Source organism: Micrasema longulum, unplaced genomic scaffold, assembly GCF_059751315.1.
Source record: "Micrasema longulum isolate JH-2025_06_02 unplaced genomic scaffold, ASM5975131v1 h1tg000210l, whole genome shotgun sequence".
In the NCBI taxonomy this organism is placed as follows: domain Eukaryota; kingdom Metazoa; phylum Arthropoda; class Insecta; order Trichoptera; family Brachycentridae; genus Micrasema; species Micrasema longulum.
Genome location: NW_028277415.1, coordinates 470,230 through 492,443, shown reverse-complemented (window position 1 = coordinate 492,443; position 22,214 = coordinate 470,230). Strand labels below are relative to the sequence as shown.

At 30.3% G+C, this 22,214-nt stretch overlaps 1 protein-coding gene across 1 annotated transcript in view; it reads right to left on the bottom strand.

The window, feature by feature from the left end:
* Window positions 1-4,379: 4,379 nt before the first annotated feature.
* Window positions 4,380-22,214, bottom strand: part of Ance-3 (angiotensin-converting enzyme Ance-3) — a 308,103-nt gene continuing 290,268 nt past the window's right edge. The window contains exons 11-12 of the mRNA XM_088243387.1: window positions 18,587-18,775; window positions 4,380-4,726 (exon numbers count right to left, since the gene is read on the bottom strand). Of these exons, the coding sequence (XP_088099513.1) occupies window positions 4,594-4,726; window positions 18,587-18,775 (322 nt within the window). The 3' untranslated portion in view covers window positions 4,380-4,593. The remainder of the gene's footprint in view (window positions 4,727-18,586; window positions 18,776-22,214) is intronic.

Sequence of the window (22,214 nt, the reverse complement as noted above, 5' to 3'; positions counted from 1 at the left end):
CCCATCCTTCGTGAGTGTGATTTTTGTCAATTATGATTTCTGAAACGCAAAGGGTAAAAAGTCATTGGTAAAGATATATTACAATGGGTAAAGTAATGGAGAATGCACGCGTGTTATCTGTTCATTAAGTAATTCTACGTCGAGTTTATTTTTTAATCTATTAATTTCGAGAATTTCTAGTTTGTCAAGTTTATGGCCTTTATGTGCAATATGAATTATTTTTACATTATTTTTTAAATCAAAGGAATGTTTAATTTCTATTAAATGATTGACAAAATTCAAATTATCTTTATTATTTGACCATGATTGTATGTGCTCTTTATGCGTGTTTTAAAGGCTCTACACCTCGGCCAAACGTAGCCTACGTAGCATGTATTTTTGCAGTCGTTACAATTCAAAAGGTAAGTTCCTGAGTTGGAAAACTTATCTTTTTTGTCTTTAGTATTTACCAACAGCTAAGGAATTATTATTGTAAAAGGCTGCGGAGCATTTATTTTCATTTATTATTTGTCTAATTCACTGGATATTCCAAATTTGTGGATTAAAGTATCAATCGTCTTTTATTTAAATAATAAATTACAATGAACTTCCATCAAGAATTTTCACTTACAAACTTAAATGCTTTAAACTGTAATTCGTTTAATTTACAAAATTACTTTTTTTTATCGTAATTCCAAAGCTCTGGAATTACATTTTAAATGCCTAGTAATCAAATTGTGCATCGTATCAAACAGGATGAAGCCGGAAACATCCAACAGCGTCAAAAATACAACACCGTAGCTTAGTGAAGTTTTCGCTGTGCATGCAAATGTTTGGTATTGGATATTTAGTATTATTTAGGCGGGCCCGTTCAATGAATCGCTTCCTGCCCTAATTCCGCATGTCCGCTGTGTTTTGATCGAGTTAAGCACTTCGCATCTGAACACATACATAATATTTAAATTAGGTGACGCCTGGGGGACGAACGAACTGCAGAGAACCGAGCACTGAGAGACGATTCACGACCACGCCGACATGCTGGTTCCGGATAACGATACTTGGATTGATGACAGCGGCGACTGGTGACATTTCGTCTATGGCGGAACTTGTCTTCCTTGTCATCTAACAATCAATGACAGTCTGCTACGTCTCTTCGTATAAATGTATTCCGTACGTGAGCGTATTAACCACTACGCCAAGGAGGCCGCTGGAGATATTTAAGGAGACTGATATTTCAACAGAGACAGATATAACTTTGATCGGAAAAAAGGGAAATACAGACATTTAGACGGTTTATGATTTTATATTCGGTGCAACAATGTTTTCAGTATGTCCAAATGTTTGCAGACTGGCTGGATTTCCCTAGGGAGTTGTTTAGATCTAAATTTATTGCAACAGAGAGGGAAAACATTTTTGAAAAGGGAAGACTAGGCATTTACAGGGTAAAAGAAGTATAAAAATTGGAAAATTATTTTCAGGCGTTGCCTAGTAGGTGAATTGGTTCAGCCGAATGAATCTCACCCACATGATAAAGGTTTCAGCTCTTTTACTTCACAAAAGTCACCAGATGGAAAAGTTTAGGAAATATGGATGTTAAAACATTGGCAGAATGGTGAATGTTATACGGTGTGTGTGTGTATAGTGGACTCTTAAACCAGCCAATGACAGGTCGCAGGCCCTGTAAATCCCTAGACTTCCATATTTCCTTCTCAAAAATGTTTTCCTTCTCTGTTGTAACATAGAACATTTGGTGGTTAAGGTGATATACTAAAAACACGTTATAAACCTAGGTAGATTTCTTCTTTCCACAATAATTCCTTAATATCCATCAATCTATTCCCTCCGTCTCTGTTGATGGGTTGGTCTCTTAAAATGAAATCCTTGGAGGTTTGATTCCAGTATTTAGTCAACAAATTAAAATATTGAAAACATTTTGATTCTCCCAAGATTGAGATGTTTGTGTTATCAAATAAAACCAGATTTTATTGTATTTTTATAACCAGTATTTTAATCAAACAGTACAAAGATATTTGTATAAAAACTTAAATATAGGTAAGTAAATAATATGCAGAACTAGTATTTAGTGTGTGTGTTTGGTTAATTGGTAACAATGAATTATTAATCTAAATTTGTAAAACATATTAGTTTGTAGGTCATATTTGTTATGAAGGGCGTACATTTTTGTGATGATGTTTATTAACCATGACGTATATTAAATATAACCGACGATTATAAAATTGACTACTGATAATCATGATTGCGGTAAATGGAATCTTACATTTAAAAGGTTTTTTCACATTTGATTATAAATAAACGCCAAACGGCACGGAAGTGAAAAAAAAGTATATTTATCATGGACCGCAAGAATTTTTTTTTAAAACTTTTTATTTATAATTTGTAATGCCTTCTTACTTAAAAAAAATGTTTATTTAAATATATTGGTATATTTAAGCAACATTATTTGTCACCTAGTTTTAACATAATTTAAATTATCGTTAACATTTTATCATTGCCTAGTAGTAGTTGATCTGTCATAATTTTACACTTTATGGTTTTAAAACGCAAACCATAATAATTTTACTAATAATAAAGTATTCATGTGAATAAGTTATTCGAAATTATATTGAGTTTTTAAAAGTAGATTGATAGCTTTTTTTTATTCCTAACAACTGGTAGATTGTTGTTTGAATTTTATTTTAAATCATTTAAATTTCCCTAAATATGCAATTATATATAGATAATAATATACGTAAGCCTTTATATAGTGCAGGCAATTGGTAAAGTAAACCAAAGTAGGGAACAAAATGCCGAACACTACTCTAGTGGAACGTAAGGCCTGACAATATATCAGACTCCCCCCCCCTTATTTTATTATGTAAAAAAAAATAAAAAAATCAAGGAGTTATTTATTTAAAAGGTCAAACTGTGGTAAACTATGTCAGCGGCACAAAAACTAAGCCCTTCTTTCTGACAGGGGTGCACTTATATAAATACGGTTTTAAAAATATTTTGAATGTGAGTTAATACTATTTTACTAAAAAATAAATTAAAGGAAATATTATGATAACGGTCCATAAAAAAATCAGATTGATTGGAAACATTTATCAAAATGTTTTTTTATACACCGAACATGGGTATTTTCCCAGTTTTTGTAGTATATGCATTCTCCCCGAATGTAGTCCTGGTGTGAAAAAACAAACTCAGTTACTATTGGTACATTTTACCATATAGGGCACATGTATGTGTATTAATCGGTCGATGCGACTACCTGTTTACATAATATGCCATATGTTTTTATTTTAATGTGACCTAAGATACAATCAAAATTCCAGTTAAAATAGTACAATCATACATAATAAATAATATGTAAATGAAAAGATAATTTTAACCAAATTTGCAAAAACTGTTAGATAACGCGTTTTTTGGGTTATTTTCGGACACCATTTCAGTTTTAAATAGATTAAATAATAAACTTTAAAAGCACACGTAATTTAAAAAATAAATTATATTATGTAAATAATAATTAAATACATATGTTACGTATTGGTATACACGTTATTATTAGAATTATTTCTAAAAAGGTTGTTTTTAGAGTAAACATATTTTAATAAAACAGTTATTCGAAAATCTTAAAAAATATTATTTACAATACGTAGAAGTTTTATAGATATTATTAAAAAACGTATTTTTTAATAATACATTCATATGAAGAAGATGCTTTTTGTTAACAATAACATTTCAATTGTTTATTTTCAACAATTGTAACTACAAACCATCTTATTAAAGGTAACACCGACCACACAATTTAAGTAAATTACTAAAAGTTATAATTACTAACACAATTCAAGCCAAATCTTGCTGATCGTTTATACATACGCTGACCGCATGAGCGTTAAAAAAAACTTGTAGTTGATTTAATATTTTTTTTATAAATTCCAAGTAACTTTTACAAAACATTTTTTTAAATAAATCATTAACAAAAATATTTGAAATCCGTTTTAATGTTTTCATTCATATTACACGTATATTAGAAGCTTTAGAACCGGTATTTTTGTGCCTAGTGAAATAGCTATAAATATTTTCTTGAAATTTTACATTGTTAAATTTTAAACTTATAATATTAGAAATCAAACAGTGATTTGAGTCTACTGAACACTTTATTTTATTTTGACAAATATACAAAATATTTTTTTTTTTAATTCGTGACAATTGTTTTGCCTTGTTAGGGCATTTTCAAACGAATGTCTATTATAAGTTTAAATATGGAGTTCTACAAAATAAACACCAAATCAATCAATTAATTGTTGAATTTTGTTGGTTTACTACTTTCTACTATATTTTCATTTTATTTTTTATTTTGTATTACAAGTATATGTACTATTACTTATATGTATCTACTATTTTTTTGCCATTGAACGCCGTATTTCGACATTGAAACTGAAATTGAAACAAAATTGCAATAATGTGTACATGAATCTCTTTTTGAATTTGCAACTGTTTCAACTTGCCTTTATATTTTGCTAAATTATCTTTTAAATGTATTGTTGGTTGCAAAACCATAGTTATAAAAAAAAATATTTTAGATTTTTTTTTTTAAATTTATAAATGTATTGATTAATATTTTCTGCTGATGAAAATAGTACAGAAAAAGGAGGATATAAAGATGGTCCAGAAACTGACAGCACTGAAGTTGGTGATGGCATTATTGTAGAACCCTCCATACACCTGAAGACCAGCGGTCTCGATACTGTAACAAAGAAAGAAAAAAAACATTACAACACCAGAGGAGATGAAATCACTAAAACAGAGAATTTGAAACAATCTCTATTTGGCATAATGATTTCTCAATCCTTAATCCAAATCATAAAAAAAATTTTTTTTTTTTAATCTTCGGAACTCTCTTTCTTGTAATTTGTGTGTGTAAATGCTCATAACTTCATTTTGACAAATTGCTCAACTGCTCGAAAAAAAGTAAAGTTGAATATATTAAAAATTTTAATAGTTTTTGCATTTTTACGTAGTGAAGAAGCTCAGTGGTACGAAGAATTTGAAAAAAAAACATATTTTCTTGACACGCTGTAAAAAATTAGAGCATTTCGTTTTTTTGCTATGTTTCTCTAAAATGTGTAAAAAGAAGATTTTAATAAAGTGAACTACTTTAAATGACGTAATATCTAAATAAACCAATGATAGAGTGTAGTGATAGATTTCTAATTTATGGGAAATCAGCTCACAAATCAGCAAAACTCACCGAAGGGAACTTGTGAATACTAGACAGGTGCCACCGTTTTGTAGCAAAAATTCACGGATAGTGTATACTTGTAATGCCGTATTGAACAGACTTCATGAACTCGGCAATAGTTATTCCCACGTATCGGATATATTTAGTGCAGGGTATTGTTCCTATAGAACAAACCTTTTGATCTTTTTCAAAGATGGTGAATGGTAATTATATTTATTTATTTATACATTTCATAATATATACAATTTTTTGTTCACTTTACCCAGCTGTATGAAACACAGTAGTACTTACGATTTTCTTGTTATATTACTTTAAAATCTTTTAATATTAAATTTGTTTTTTACATTTATGCTCAAATTGTTTAAACTTTCTACTGAATATGTTGTATAATTTTTAGGTTTAATTTTTTTATAAATCTTGGGTAAAAGGAAATTAATGTTTTTAAAATAAAAAAATATTAAGTTAAATATGTTAGTATTATATTTTTTTGCCGTTTATGTTAATAAAATAACACACGGAGCACTTAAAAAAATTACAAAACTAGAGGAAATCATAGCGCTGATAAATAAGATTATTAATTTAGCTTAGTTTAAATATTTTAATAACAAATAATTAAAAAACGATTAAACACATTACATTTGAATTATATAACAATTTATTATAGTATTATTATAATACTATCATAAATTGTTAATATATAATAATAATAATAATAATAATATATAATAATAATAATAATAATTTATTATAGTAGTATTATAATACAAGTTGAAGTCTGAGTGCCAGCTTTTTAGAGAATGAAAGCGCCAATTGGTCCAATAAATAAATGAACGTGTGCCAATTATTTGTAAACTCCATTAAAATATAAGTTATTATAATATTTCATAGGTATCTCTTAATCCCTATTTCAGGCTTGGCATAAAAATTGCTATGTTATCTGTACCCAAAATTAAAAACTGACCCGATAGAAGATGTTTCTATCTCCGAAAACTTGTAAAAAATGTATTTAAGTTAAAAGTGCTGTAAAAGATGCCTGCTCAAGCAAAAACAATCGTTGGTCAAAAAACAAAATAATAAAATTTATCCAAGAAATTTCAATGATTTTTTTTCATAAAATTATCGTTTGAATCATCACCATCTCACCCTCACATCGGCATCGGTGACCTAAGCCATGCCCGGATCGACAGTGTAATGAGAAAATTCAGTGTATTTTAAAATATATTTTATTAGTTAATAGACTACTAAACTAAGCCAATCGTATTATCGGCGCTTGATTTTTTAAAGTATTGTTTTCCCAAAATTACTCCGCGTGTGACGTTTTAAGTTCTCTTCCGTTTCGTCTCGGTCAATTTTGCCGATTGGTTCGTTGACGGTAAGCAAACTGGAATCTCTAGAGTTGTTTTGTTTATTCTGATTCTGCTTTATTTTTTTTATTGTCATCTACGGTGAAAAATGTTAAAGTCAACGGAATATAAGCTAAAGATAAATATATTCGATAAAACCTTGCACAAACAAAAGCAAGGTACAAATAATTTGCAACTACAAAAAAAAAGCAAACTGGAAATCTTTTACAACTCTCTTATCGTTGATTAATTAGCATGAACTTGTGACGTCAAGACGTTTAAGAAATTTTGGGTATAATTTAATGCTTTATTTTTTTCTGCGCCTAAGATATTTTTTGAATCCAGTTCCTTATTGCCACCCTTAAACGTAACGGACTTACGAGATATTATATAACGGCGAGCCTATACGGTGTAATATTTCTCATAATAAAAAGTGACGCCCCAACCTCTTTTGTGTTAAAGATTTTTTACATTACAAAACAGTGATTAAATTATGGTAGAATCTTCCGTAATATTATGGCAGGTACCTCTTAACTTCAAAACTTGTGAAATGTCTGCATTGTATCACTATACAGGAAACAATAATTAATAGTAACATAATTTACGATGTTGGAAACCATATTACAACAAGTCGAACACATATTATATTATGAACCTAATTACCTGAGAATAAAATTTTATGGGTAGTGTACACATTTCATGCGTTTGGTATAAATACAGGTACTATTTATTCCTTTCATTATTATTTTGATAAAGGGATTGAATCGATATCAATTGATTAAATTTATAAAGCTCCATTTATTGTTTTATTAATATATTTGAAAGATAAAACCTATTTTTATTATTTTTAAAACTTTCACTTTCAATGATATCTCTGTTTCTCATGTTTGTATTGTATTTACAGAACATCATTAAGTTGAAAATTCAATGTTTGAATTTTTCTGTACAAATGTGTAGGTTAGTTTGTGTGTATTAATAAATAAATATATATATATATACATATTCTACCTACGTATACACGCATTATTGTGTATCTTTTGAATGTATTTAAAATAGTAAACCATTAGGTACTCGAATAAGTACCAATGTATTAAATACTAACTACCAATTTACTTTTATTTTACTTAAATAAATTGTAATACTATCGCAAAAGCGTTGCGCAAAAAAATTGCTAAATTCAATAAAAATAATGGATGTTTATTTTAACAAAAATACATATTTCCGTCATATTGCCGTCATTTATTGCGGCCATTTCAACTGTTAATAAATATCAGAAATATGTTTTTGGAACATTTTAGAGAAGAAAACGTGGAAGTCTAGGCAATTACTGGGCAAGGTACACATTCCTTTAATTCTGATTTGCTTTCTTCTCTAAAATGATCTTCATTTCTGTTGTAATATATTTTATGTTATGTAATATGTATCTTATAATTCTATAGGGGGTGCAATCCTGTCCTTGTCCTTAGAGTTGTTAAAAAATTCTTGGGTTTTCGTCATAATAATTTCGTTTTCATGCAACCCGTTTCTACGAAACGTCCGTTTTTACAAAAACGAAAAAAAACTGTTTGACTTAAAACTTTTTACCATAACTATTTTGTGCAATTTGACCTCAGATGAATAATGTATTTTCGCTGTACGTATACTTAACTTGTACCGCCATCTATTTTTATCTGCTGTAAAATAATTGCTTTACAATAATTTACGCTAGATGTCATTAGCACAACCATATTAGTTATGTTATTATTTTTAATAATTCCGGTTCATATATAATAATAAAACTTCGGTACCAATAAATGATTCTAGTTTTGAACTAGGCTAGTAATTTACTCATCGATGGGGGAATTTACATAAAATAATCAATCATAAAGCAATAGCAATACATTATTAATAAAATGCCTTATTATATCTACCACGTTCTAGAAAGTACTCAATAAGTTAATTATAATAAAATAAATATATTTCCAAATGTTCATAGGATGCCGAGTGATAAAACGTAAAGATTTTTTTACAATTAGATAATAAATTAGCATATTTTCAAAAGTTTAACGTATACCACTGGTTGATATTAAAGCAGTCAATATTTTGACATTTAAGACTCCTTAATTTGTCCGATTAGATAAACTATATGTAACACTATTGTGAAATTATTACAGTACATTTTGTGAATAGGTGATAAAAGCATTCTTATGTTGTATTGATGATATTAGATAAATTCAAAAGTTGATTAACATTTATTTGCTAAGCAAAATGAATACTCACAAAAGAAATATTTAGCAATATATTAAGCCAATGTTGATTTTGAGCACAAAATATTACATCTTTCCAGCATAACGCCCCAGAATTCTGGAAAAGTGTTTTCACTCGAAGGATTAAAAATGGATTAGGATTGAAATAGAATTATTGGTAGACCAATCAAAACCTGGCAGACGAACAACGAACGTCGAAAACTCCGCATGGCTATTCTTTCAAAATTCAGAGATTTCTGCCGCGTTAACAGGTATTTATGTCAAATTAATCAGGACATTTTGCAGTATTCTTCAAATTAGTTTTTCTGGATTTCCAGTTAACCGACGCATTTAAATCTTTGAGACTGCTAATAATAATATGTGTAATTTTATTCCTGGTATTATATGCCAGCTAGTGTGCGTAAATTCCTTATTCATGGTGCAGATTATCAAAGCGGTAATTTTACCAATCTAACAACTTTCCGAAGAAGTCCAGGAGTCACGAAATAATGACATAATGAGGAGTAAAAAAAATTTTGGCGGCCTCCGTGGTGCAGTGGTCAATACGCTTGACTCACACACAGAAGGTTCCGGGTTCGATTCCCGGTGAGAACCCAAAAATTAAAATGTGATTTTTCTCAAGCCTGGGAGTTCTGTTATGTAAGTCACCACTCTAATTGGGCCTTCTGGCCGGCGAAAAAAAATTAAAATGGCAAAGTAACTATAAAACTAAGCAAAACAAAAAAAAAATGTGTATCGTATTATCACCGCTACGATTTTTTAGAGTTACGATTTTTTTCAATTACTCCGCGCATGGGTGAGGTGAGTTGAGACTCTTTGGTGGGTTGTCCTGATTGAAAGAAATCGGAAATCTATCACGGCACTCTATCATTGGTTGATTTAGAAAAACTTGTGATGTCATTTAAAGTAGTTTATTTTTATTATTTTTTTAATACATTTGCGAGAAACTTCGCTGAACAATTTAATGCTCTAGATTTTACCGCGTGTTAGAAATCATTTTTTGTATCCAATTTACCGTAATACTGAACTTTTTCATTGATCATGAAAACAAAATATAAATAATTTTTATTTGATTATATCAAAACAGTGGCAAATAATGGAAAATAAATCATAAATAAATTTTAACCCCCCAACTACAATACACAACATAATAACAGAACATAAATAGAAAAGTTTTGCAGTAACAAAGGCAATATTTCACAATGTATCCATTTCAATTAAGGTGATCAGTGCCAGAGACTACTATACATAGTCAATAATTACAGTTTGAAAGCGAAATGCTTAAAAAGTATCGAATTGAATTTGAATAAGGATAAATGAAAAAAATTTACATTCCCATGTTTTTTGACAATATGTAGAGCCCCGGAAAAAGTAAATACTTGGCCTGGATTAGCTTACATAAAAAAGAACATTAGTACAGGTTCGATTTTTAATAATAATAAAACGGATTATGTTCTTAAGATTTCTTTATCTTGTCACTTACAAACAATGTTTTTTTTCTTTTTTAATCGTTAGAATACTTATCTACGTTGAACAATAAATCAATCTTATTCAGAAATTACTGTAATTATAGCACGGTATGTAAACAAAGCGTAACTATATTTTCATAATTATAATATATATAGTTTATTGTTTTTTTTCTATGGAATCTTATTAAACAAATAATTATTACGATTTGAATAACGTTTTTTGTTAATCAGGAATTAGCTCTGTTTTTAATATTATTTTGCAGGTAATTAATTAAAAATTTCATTGATAAAACATACATAATATTGTTTATAGGATATGTACATCGACTTATTTTTTAAACTTAAACTATGCATATTACATATGAATATATGTAAATACATAAACAACAGTAATGTATTTTGTCTAAGTCTAGCCCTTATTATAATTATAAAATCTAATGGTAAATAACCGTTTTTTTAAAAAATGTGTTTTGCAAAAAAAAAACTGGGTTATGCTGCCGTGTATCGTTTGCACTTGTAGGGTATTTTTTTAACTTCGGGGGTGGCATATTTGCAAACCGTCCCTGAATTTGCTTGAATTCTTAAGACAACAAAAAATGTCAGTGTAACGTGTAATTTTAATGATATAAATGTTTTTCTCAATAAAATAAAATACATTATTGTAGATCATGCATAGTTATTTTATCTGACCGCTTCATATAATTATATTTATTTACTGTGCAGACGCAGGCGAAGTTTCATTGGATCACGAGTTGTAAGCGATTGTGATCCATTTTATACGGATTCTCGTGCAGACTATTATAGTAAGGAAGTAAGTGGAAATGTTCCCAATTGGTCTGCATTTTGCGTTGGATAATCGAGTGTTACTGTGGCACTAATCCCTAGTTATGTGCGTAATAGTTTAAGGTAATCGAATAAAATAATCGTTTATTTGTTTATCATTTAGATCATGAAAAAAACGTCAAGGAAAGCGTTTTAAATTTTTGGTTTTGAATATATTTAATCGGTTATGCAATCAAAATATATTAGGGCTACCATTTTGTTAAAAGGCGAAATCACAGAATTCGTTGGCGCACCAACCTGCACATGTATATGAAGAAATAATATCAGTAGGAATGAGAAGAAAAAAACATAATAATTTTATTTAAAAATAAGTCGAAAAATTGTGTGTGTAATAAATACGTTAAGAGTTGTTCTTTAAAAGCATTAAGTGTTACTGACTAATAAGAAGTTTAATAATGATTTGATTTAAGTTATTATTAGGACATTTATAAATTACATGTATTCTAGTTTAAGTATAATAAATTAATACAGGTACAAAAAAATATGCGCAAAATAGGAAAGGTACATGAACTAAACATCAGGGAAAAATCTGGAAAATCTTTCTGGAAGGAAAAAAATTAAAAAGCCTTTAAAACTTGAAAATTATCATCATTATTTCACCTTTATACAATATGTAAATAAACATGATATTTCATTTTTAGTGTGGGAAATAAATAAAAAATATTATTTCTGCAAACTGGTTACGTAACGTTATATAATTGTCAGTTAATTTTTCCTTTTTTATGCATATAGATACGTCAGTTATTTTTTTTAGCCATAACCGATTAATTTGTACACCATCGAATAAGATCAACCAGATATTCTCAGGACTATGATAGCAGTATGAATTATTAAATTATTCCGGTTAATTGCTTCTGTACATCACTAGTCTTATCTTTTCCATATAAAAATAACCTCATAAACCAGTGATGGGTAAACATATGACACGCGTCTTAGAGGCAATTCGCCAAGACATTTTGGGTAACACGAAATGAAGCCCGTAAATACCAATATAATCTAAATTTGTTACTTGACCAGTTTGGTAAAAGATTAAATCAATTTAGATCTCTACAACAAACAATTAAAATTTTAAAATATCCAAATGTACGAGGATTGATTAAAAGCTCCACTCCTGAATCTATTTCGAAGTCGATGAGTAAAAGCTTTTGCGTCTTATTTTTCAACGTACTCCCTCTGAACTTGTATGTACTTCTTCCAGCAATGCGCCTACATTTATATAGCTCCTTGGTACAACATTTGTCCGGCCCTTAGCAACCATTCACCTACACATCACATGACCCCATGGTCGTTCAAAATTTATTTCTACCCAAATGTTCCTTAAGTTTTGGGAATAGCCAGTAGTCACTGAAGGCTAGCTTAGGTGAATATGGGGGTGTTTAGCCAATTTGAACCCAGCTTCGTGAATAGCAGCCATTGAAATTAATGTTTTAATCTTGATGAACTAGAACAACACCTTTTCCCAGTTTCTCCCCTTTTTTTATCGCCTTCCGCAATTTCGGTTTCAGCTTAGCAAAGTAGAAGCCTGTTATTGTGGCTCCCTTTGAGATATGGTCAACAAGCAAACATCCTTCGTCATTCCAAAATACTGATGCCACGACCTTACCGGAGGATGTCAGGAACCGAAAGTTTAGGGGTGACGAAAATCCACTGGTTTCCACGGCATGTTTTGCTGTTTGGTCTCAGAGTCATAGCGGTAGACATATATTTTCTCTATGATTCCAATGATCAAGAAAGTCCTGTTTATTTTGCTGGTAAATAGCAATAAGTCTCTTACAAAAGTTTAGGTAAACATTCTTAAGTATGGGCGTTTACATACGAGGAACCCATACTGAGAATTTTTTTTCTCCAAAATATCTACAAGCTACAAAACACCAACAAGCTACAAAAAATGGCTTGGTGGGATTTTAGTTTTAGTAAAAATATAACAAGTGAAATTTTTTTTAAATTGTAAAAATGTATAATTATGCTATTAAATCAAATAAATAAAATAAATAAAAATCCTTTATTATGTGTTGAATGCTCTGAATTGATAGCCAACTCCTTTTTAATACCCCTGATGGTTATTCTCGTATCTTTCATCACTATTTCTAGATTTTTTTGGGCGTTTTTGTCAGTTACATGGGTCACTGGAAACCCTTCTTCATATTATCTTTACACGAAGTTCTGGAACACTCGAATTCTTGACACTACCTTTCTACTTTATCATATCACACTGAAAAATCTTACAAAGTGCTCAATATCACTTGGTGGGTATTAGTAGGAAACAATTTATTTAAATTTAAAACTTAATCACACAACCTTTGAAATGTGTCTTTGAAATGAAACTTTTGAAATGTGGTGCTACATAAGGATATTAAAAATCTCCTGGGTAGACAGAGTCCGAAACAATAACGTTTTCTGACGAATGGAAAAAGATAAAGAGGTACTGAAGACCATAAAGAAAAGAAAACTTGAGTACTTTGGGCATGTGATGAGAAGCGAAAAATATAACATTTTATAAGTCATTCTACAGGGAAGGATTCAAGGAAGAAGCATTGCAGGTAGAAGGCGCATCTCTTAGCTTAAGAATTTACGTGACTGGTGCCATTGCAGCACTCAGTCCTTATTCGGGGCAGCTGCCAACGAAGTTAGAATTGCTACGATGATATCCAACCTCCACCGGGGAGAGGAACAATAAGAAGAATTACACAACGTTGCTCGTGTCCGTCTATTTTAGCACTGAATAGCATTTTGCAGTGGTCAGCGGCCTGATGTAACTAAACCGGTGCAGGTTGCAACGTGTCGCTTGTTACTTTAGACTCAGGGATATTTCGTTGCATAATGCGTGCACATCAGCTCGACTGGTCAACTTGAAGCATGTCAGGAATAAAGCAGATCAATCAACCTTACAATGGTAGTACAGTACTTTTAAATTGGATTGTTTCGAATGGATGCAATGTGACGATTTGGAGTTGCAATTTGCAGAATTTCAAGAAAACATTTGGGCTCAAGAGTTTCTCGACTTGATGTCCAAATTCATTAATTTAGAAAGATATTGTTTGGGGAATGAAGAAAAGTGTAACTACGAACTATTTATTGCTATTTTGAAGGCTTGGAACCAATTACCGAACACTTTTGGCTCTCTGAAAAATCTAGCGATAGCTTTACTTACAATATTCTCAAAACCTTATTCTGAGCGCCTAATAATATTTAAAAAATAGAAGAAAACTCTCTGATGAAGTTTGAAACGATTGCTATTGTTTGAAATGTACGAGATACCAACCTTCAACTATTGAAGTTTAAGATGATGCAATTCAGCAACAAAATGGCCAAAAATAATATAAATAGTAGTTGGGTTTTGCTTTGTAAAAACAATAAATAAATTGTTCCAAAATAAAACATTCATTTACTAGGGCTGTGTTTAAAAAAAAATCCTATATATGACACGGCTCCCGGGCCAAACTAAGTTTTTTTAAAAAGAATTTAGACGCGCCAAGCTAAAAAGGTAACCCATCACTGTCCTTTATATACCATAGTATAACTTCTTATTACACTATTGAAGTAATTACACGTTTCGCAGTACCGCCACCTTTTATCACACGTAGGCGCAATAATTCACAACATGCAACCGCATCGTTAAAATTATCGGTATAATATTTGTCGCGGACGAAATAATAATGGACGTTATATAATTCGACACTAAAAGTAGATATACTTTCTACAGTTTTTTATTTCACAGTTTTAAAATATACAAAGGTTCATTGTTTCAGGTCCCGATCAGCTAGGAAATTCCTGTGTTTAGGTAAGTCCTTTTTTACGTGTGTTTTTTTTCATTAAATGATGCCTAAACTTTCAAATAATAGTAATAACATCAAGAAATAAAAAAAATAAACGTAAATTAAAAAAACATACCAATAATAATAAAACGTAAAATAAAACTTCAGAACAACTTTTATTTAACATTTTTATAATATAATATGACTATACAATCAACGTTAAGTAAAAAAAATATTTTTAAGTAAAAAAAATATTTTTGAATATCATTTTCTAGTAATCATAATAATTTTTCATAAATTATCTTACAATTTTTTTTAATACGTGAAAAATGAAAACTTTTATGTTTTAATGTGAATATACATGTATATTTACAAATTTGTGTTTAAATTGAGCAAACATCATCAATTTGCTATATTTATAACTTTTTTTCAAATGTAATGTTTCTCATCTCACTATACAGGGTGTTCTTTAACACATCGGAAACCACGATGATCAGTATGGGCAAGAAGACATATTAGCGTATTTAAAAAAAAATTAAAACAAAGAAAATTTTATAAAATAAAATATTTAAAAAAGCAAATGGTTGTTTACTTCTGCAGGGGAGAAGTAAGGGGAGCGCGGCGCAGTATCAGACTCCCCCCCCCCCTTCGTTTCACCCCTGCAGAAGTAACTGCTTTTTTTAGTATTGTCTTTTTTTTTTTATTTGTTCTAAAAAAATATTTTAATGTGCCAATATGTCTTCTTGCTCATACTGATCATCGTGGTTTCGGATGTGACAGGGTTTAATGAACACCCTGTAGAGGTTGCGTGCGGTTTTCATATTTAAATAAACTATTTAAATCTATAAATGTTTTCATGGGTATTTCTGTAATGGTATTTTATGTATAATGGTACTCGACATGCCACACCATACTTTAGCAATTCTTTTTCAGTTCAAGGTGCCAGACTTTGGAATGAGCGAAAATATATAAATATATAATTTATATAAAAAATGCCCCTTCCTTGGCCACTTTCAAGAAACGGATGAAACCTTGTTTTAATATTATCCGCTTAGAATCATCGACCCATTAATACACATAGACGTGGCCTGAGCTCCCAAAAATGAATGACACTGAACTGATCCCCAAACGCTTAGTGATGCCCAACGAGTATTTAATCGTATTTTAACGGCCAGCTGGGTATAATGTAAACTTGACGTTTAGAATCTTTAGAACCAAAATGTCTGCTTGTGTCATGAAAATGGGTAAAAATCATTCAGATGAAAATTTTAAAAACTGTAACTTTTCATTTGGAAATATTTGTTTATAAGTGATTGACATTTAAAATATATTTAATATGACACCTTAAATGAAATTCATAACATACTTATGAGTTATACTGAACTTAGCAAGATTCAATAAAAAAAAAATTTAATATTCATTATTTTAAGCTTTGTTAAACTGGGTCAAACTCTAAGCCTAGCAACACAAAAGCGAAGCTCTTCTTTCTAACAGAGATGCACCGGTAGGAACACAGTTTTAAATATAGTAAATTAGAGTTAATATTATTTTAGCATTCCCCAACATCCAGTAAAAAAAAGTGTAGAAATTGAAGAAATTTAATTATATAATCCGATTGGAATCTATCAAAAACAAATGCCGTTTCGAAAAATTTAAATACAAACTTATGTATGTATTGAAAATGTGTATCCTCCCAGTTTTTGTAATTCGAATGCAGTCCTGCTGTAAATAAACAAACTTTGTAACTAAGGATATGTTTTGTGACTACTGTTTTAAATATTTTATTTTATTGGGCGCGTTTATTTGCCCAACTCATTCCAAACTCATTGCCTGATTCCATGTTCCCCATAACTCAATATATTTTTATAAATAATTTTGAAAGCGCAAGCTCTATCTGCCTACTAAATAACAGCTGTATTTAGAAAATAAATATGGATAATCATACTTTAAAAAATATCTCTCTGTCTGTTTGGCTGGCCGGAAAATATTTTTTTAAGCAATGAATGTGTTATAAAACTTTCAAATAAATAAATATATATTTAAATCCTGCAGATATATTGTAATCGTAAGGTTGATTACTCGACACAAATATTACTACATCGGATGTCAATCGAATAAGCCGAAGGAGATCAGTATACCTATATTTATGGTAGTGTAGACATAACGTTGCATTCTAAGATTTATAGATATTTGCAATGCTCTACATTCGGTTATCTTTCTTCGTGACTCTGGCAAATAGACATTAAAAAACCATTGCAAAACGGTTTGTCAAAAAGCAAATCCGAGAGCAACAACATTGTCAGTGTAAAAATGATGACCCATATAACTGCGTTTATCATTGGAAATATTATTAGCTATGCTACGAGCGCTGGTTATTTTATATGACAACGGAACGTGATTTATGACTTCCCGATTAATAATGGATTGGCTAGATGATTTGTGATAAATTTTCGCAGTAATCGAAAATTTAAAATTAAACTTCCGTTTAATTACTGTTTATCTTAGTGTTCTCTTAAGAGCTATAAAATTTAATGATGTTTTAAATAGTAGTTTATCAAATTAATAGCTTATGATGGATTTATCATACTGTTTTTGTAATATACATCGGTTATTCATTTTTCCATTAAATATTTTAAAAAAAATCACTGTTGATATTAGTATTATTAAAAATTGAAATAGATATTCAAAAATGTATTTTAAAAAACGTAAAAAAATAGTAACTAAAATTAATTTAATAAAACAATTACGTCGCACGTTCAAATAAATAAGACACTTTTATGCCGGCATTAAGATAATATGCGGCGGCACAGCGGTTTGCTGAATAAGTATTTGAATATACATAGGTTTAATGTCAACCTCCCGCATATGCCTCCTCGAATGCTGTGTAAAAAATACAACTGCACGTCGCGTTGGACTGATTATGCCCATCTAAAATCGACAAGATCGAGGTTTCGCATTTTCGTTTTCCCTAACCCAAAACTAAACCGATTTTGTTTTTTTTTTACGAAAAATATCAGAATAAAATTTTCAGGGTCGGTATATTTTATTTTTTCAGACATCGACAGACCAGTCTGACGAAACCCGGTCACTGATTTAAAATAATAAAAAATTATAAGTGGAATAAAACTATAAAGTATTTTTATTATTATAATTAAAATGCTGTTCCACCAAGAAATGTCAGAAGAAAACCTCAATAGACTATTAAATTAATAAAAAATTAATTAATTAAATATCGTATTATCAGCGCGTTAAAATTGTGTATTTCTGAAATAACTCCGCGTGTGACATCAGAGGTTCTTCTCTGTCAGTTCTCCCATTGGTTCGTTTACGGTAAACAAACCAGATATCCATCACAGTTCTCATATCATTGGTTAGTTCATATGAACCAGTGACATCGTTCAAAGTAGTGCGTTATTATTAAAACATTTTATTATTTTTTCATACAATTTCATGAATCTTTGCTATACAATTTAATGCTCTAATTTTAACCGCGCGAAAGAAAACATTATTTGTATCCAATTTCCCGTAGTGCTGAAGTTCCTCATTATCAAAATAGCATATGTATCTACCTTAAACTTTACTATAAAATAAATTTATTTTTACGACAACATACCTTCGGCTGTTCTCAAGCCCTGAAAAATCCTAAACAAAAAAACTTTCTTCATGAAAGTATCGTTCTACCATATACGTGTTTTTATTATTCATTTACCTAAATTTACAGTAGTCGCCATCGTAGGTCCACCCTACGTATTCCCCAGTCCTCAGGTTTTCGTTCCTCAGCCATTCCTCCAAAGGTCTGAAGTACTCCCTCATAGCCTCTCCATCGAGCCTCAAGTCGCTAGTGGCGTCGAACAAAACCTTGGTCCAGGGAACGGAAGACCCCGGTCTCATCAGATTCCTGAAAGCAAGGAAATTCAGAAACATTATAAATAATAAATTAAGTAATTATATGACAAAGTTTGCAAAATAGTAAATAGTATTTAATACAAAAAAGTGAAAAATTAAATTACAATTACTATGGCGACTGCTTTTCTTGACATTTGGCTTACCAACCACTGACTAAATGCAATAAATAGCATGATTATTTAAAAATAAATAAATAAAAATAGCAGTTTTGGAATATTATCCATATTTACAACGGTAAAATTTAAATATGTGATTGCGCAGCAGGATTATACGTTGCGAAACATAAATATTTTGACATTTAATATTAAGTGTTTACGGATGTTCCATTGTGGTCGCGAATACGATAAACAACCATGGTGAGAAATTGTTATCACGTCGCTTATTAGAACGTGGTGTAGTGGTCAAGACGCTTGACTCACGCACGGAAGGTGTCGGGTTTGATTCCCGGTGAGAACACAAAAATTAAAATGAAATTTTTCTCAAGCCTGGGTGTTCTGTGATGAAATTCACCCCTGTAATTGGGCCTCCTGGCCTGTTAAATAAAGCACTGTAAAGCACCTTATAAAGCACTGACATCTATTTATCAAAATCAGAATGTAATGATAAAATTTCAATATTATTGCCAGAAGAACGAATTCGCTTTCACAGCGAGGCTTCTTGATACGAATTTGAGTAAGAAAATGTCAATTTTTAATAATAGCTTGAAGGAAGTACAAATATTCTTAGATAAGCATAATTTGTATTGCAGGGCGGAAGGAAACAAACAAAGACATTACAATTTTAGACCTGCTGGGATTAGTAACAATGCTAAGGTAACTAGTAACGAAACTGTCGCTTAGGATTTGTCATACCTGCTTCCTCTCCATATTAACTACTTACTAATACAAATTTAATATTCTTACAACACGTAAGATTTAATTCCTTAGGCCATAAATGCAACAGAAATTTTATTTTGTCATTTCTCAACATGTGTTCACATTAGCAAAATTTTAGTTTTTACTAGGCGGATGTGCAACTATCAAGGATCGAAATGAAAACAAGATTTTATTATAAATTAGTTTTTGGGTAACAGCGGATACATAAAATTTTTAAGTTTCCTATTGAGGAATAGGATATTGTTTAATTTGAAAAAAAATAAATTATTAAGGTTAACAAATTACAACAGGTATGGAGAATATTTTGAAGAAGGGAATATGGAAGTCTAGGAATTTCCAGGGCTTATGACCTGTCATTGGCTGGTGGTTTAAGTGTCTCCATTCCTGTTGTAATTTGTTAATGTTAATGAATCTTTAGAGGTCTTTGGGATGTGGTGCTACAAAAAAATATTAGGAATTTTCTAGAGCGACCACATCACTAATGACGAGGTTCTCAGCAGAATAGCAGAAGGGAGGCACCTAATCAAAACTATATCAGTGAGGCGAGCCCAATGGATCGGCCACATTATACACCATGAGGGTCTCCTGCATAACATAATAGAGGGAATGGCTGAGGGGACAAATCACAGAGGGCGCCCCCGACGGGAGTATTTGGAGCAAAAGTGCGAGGATTTAAACTGCGCCTCATATACCGAGTTGAATGGGGCTGCAGAGAATAGATACCAATGGAGGACGAGATGCAGGACTTTGCTGTAAACCAATCCCCAAGATTTAAACTGCGAAGAAGAATGACTTCCTAGGGGGTGATATCCAGTATTTTGTCTACAAACATTTGGACAAACTCAAAATATGGTAGAAATAACATTTTTGAATGAGAAATGTATAATGCATGTGGTTTTGTAAGCTTTTTTTTATTGTATACGCCTCTTGCGAGTGATTTTTAAAAAACAGTTTTTTTTATTTAATTATAAGATTGATTGTTCAATTTTTTTTTTATTAAATTAATACTTTACTTCTTTAAAGGACGCATTTTGTGTTGATTTACGTATTGCAAACAAAAAAAGTGTTCTTTTTTAAGATAATAAACCTATTCCATTTGAAAAAGCTGAATAGAAGACAGATCTACCAGTGAACGTTATTACGATGCTCTTGTGATATAAAACTTGTTATTAATACGAAATATTATAAAATAAATACCTCAATCCTGATGTTATATTTGTGTACCACTTTGTTTTAGGTATTCAATAAAGGGTAAATGTACATCGTAGTACAGCTAAAATTTGATTGAAAACTGTAGAATCTTCTTCTGTAGAACAGAATATTATTGGGAAAAAAACTCTCAGGTTAAATGTTATTATTTAAACAACGTGTTTTACAAATTCTGTTGAAATAGTAGGTTTTCTTTGACTGTCGCGTATTTTTTTTTAAATGCAACAAGCCCTAAGTGCACCTGACGGGTTGTTGTTCGGTGGTAGTGTGACAGATTCAGAATCGGGAACCCAGAACAATCACCACTTGTTTTCCATCATATTAATAAATCGATACAAATTTTTGAATTATTTATTTTAATAAATAATTCAACAAGATACCAATATAACCTATTTTTAAAAATTAAAATCAACCAATTAGATATTTTTTGGCCTTCCAACCGTTTCCCTTCTTTACCTTTCTTGATACGTTAACAACCACATGAAAATAATTAAATTATGATTTTACTTTTTTTTTTATTCATGCAAATACATATTTGTATATTACAAAAAAATATAACGTATCACTAACTGTATGAGGCCAAGAGCCCTGTGCTGAGTTTGGGTACAACATAATAAGATAAAAATAACATAACACCTTTAAAAAAAAAACTTAGATTATTAAAAAATATATACGAGTACAAAAAAATAATATTTTTATATGTATAAACTTATATGTATTTATATAATATGTAATTATATTTTCTTTACTAACTTTGCATACTTTGTGGAAATCTGTTATTGGTTCTGAGTTTATCCACTATATCTCTTTGATTACTATAAATATGTATGTAGAACTGTTGGTTTCCCAAATAAAATAAAATAAACAAAAAAATAATATTCAAGTGGAAGCATGCATATTAACTAGGGAGAGGATATGGAATGATGAATATTTATATTTTTAAAACATATTCTGACTTTCTTTTTGAAAAAAAAATTCTCCTTGCCAATATTGGCGTTTATATAATTAAGCCAAATATTACAATTTTTGTGGCTATTTTTAATGAGTTAGATATAACTCACATTTATAAAATGTAAATCAAGTTAGGGTAGAGTGCGGCTCGAACGTCAGACCTTTGATCCGTGAGTCCGCAACACTAGCTAAGGGACCATAATCCGATTTAATGTTCGTGGAAGATATTGCTTATATCTATAAGCCCGCCAAAGTGCAAATATTTTATGTATTTGAAGTTTTAAATAAACGAATTTCCAAAATCACTCGCAAACGAGTGGAAGCACATTTTATTTTTAAAAATAAATAATTTCATAGCAATAAATAGTTGTAAACATAATATTATTGCTGTAAGTG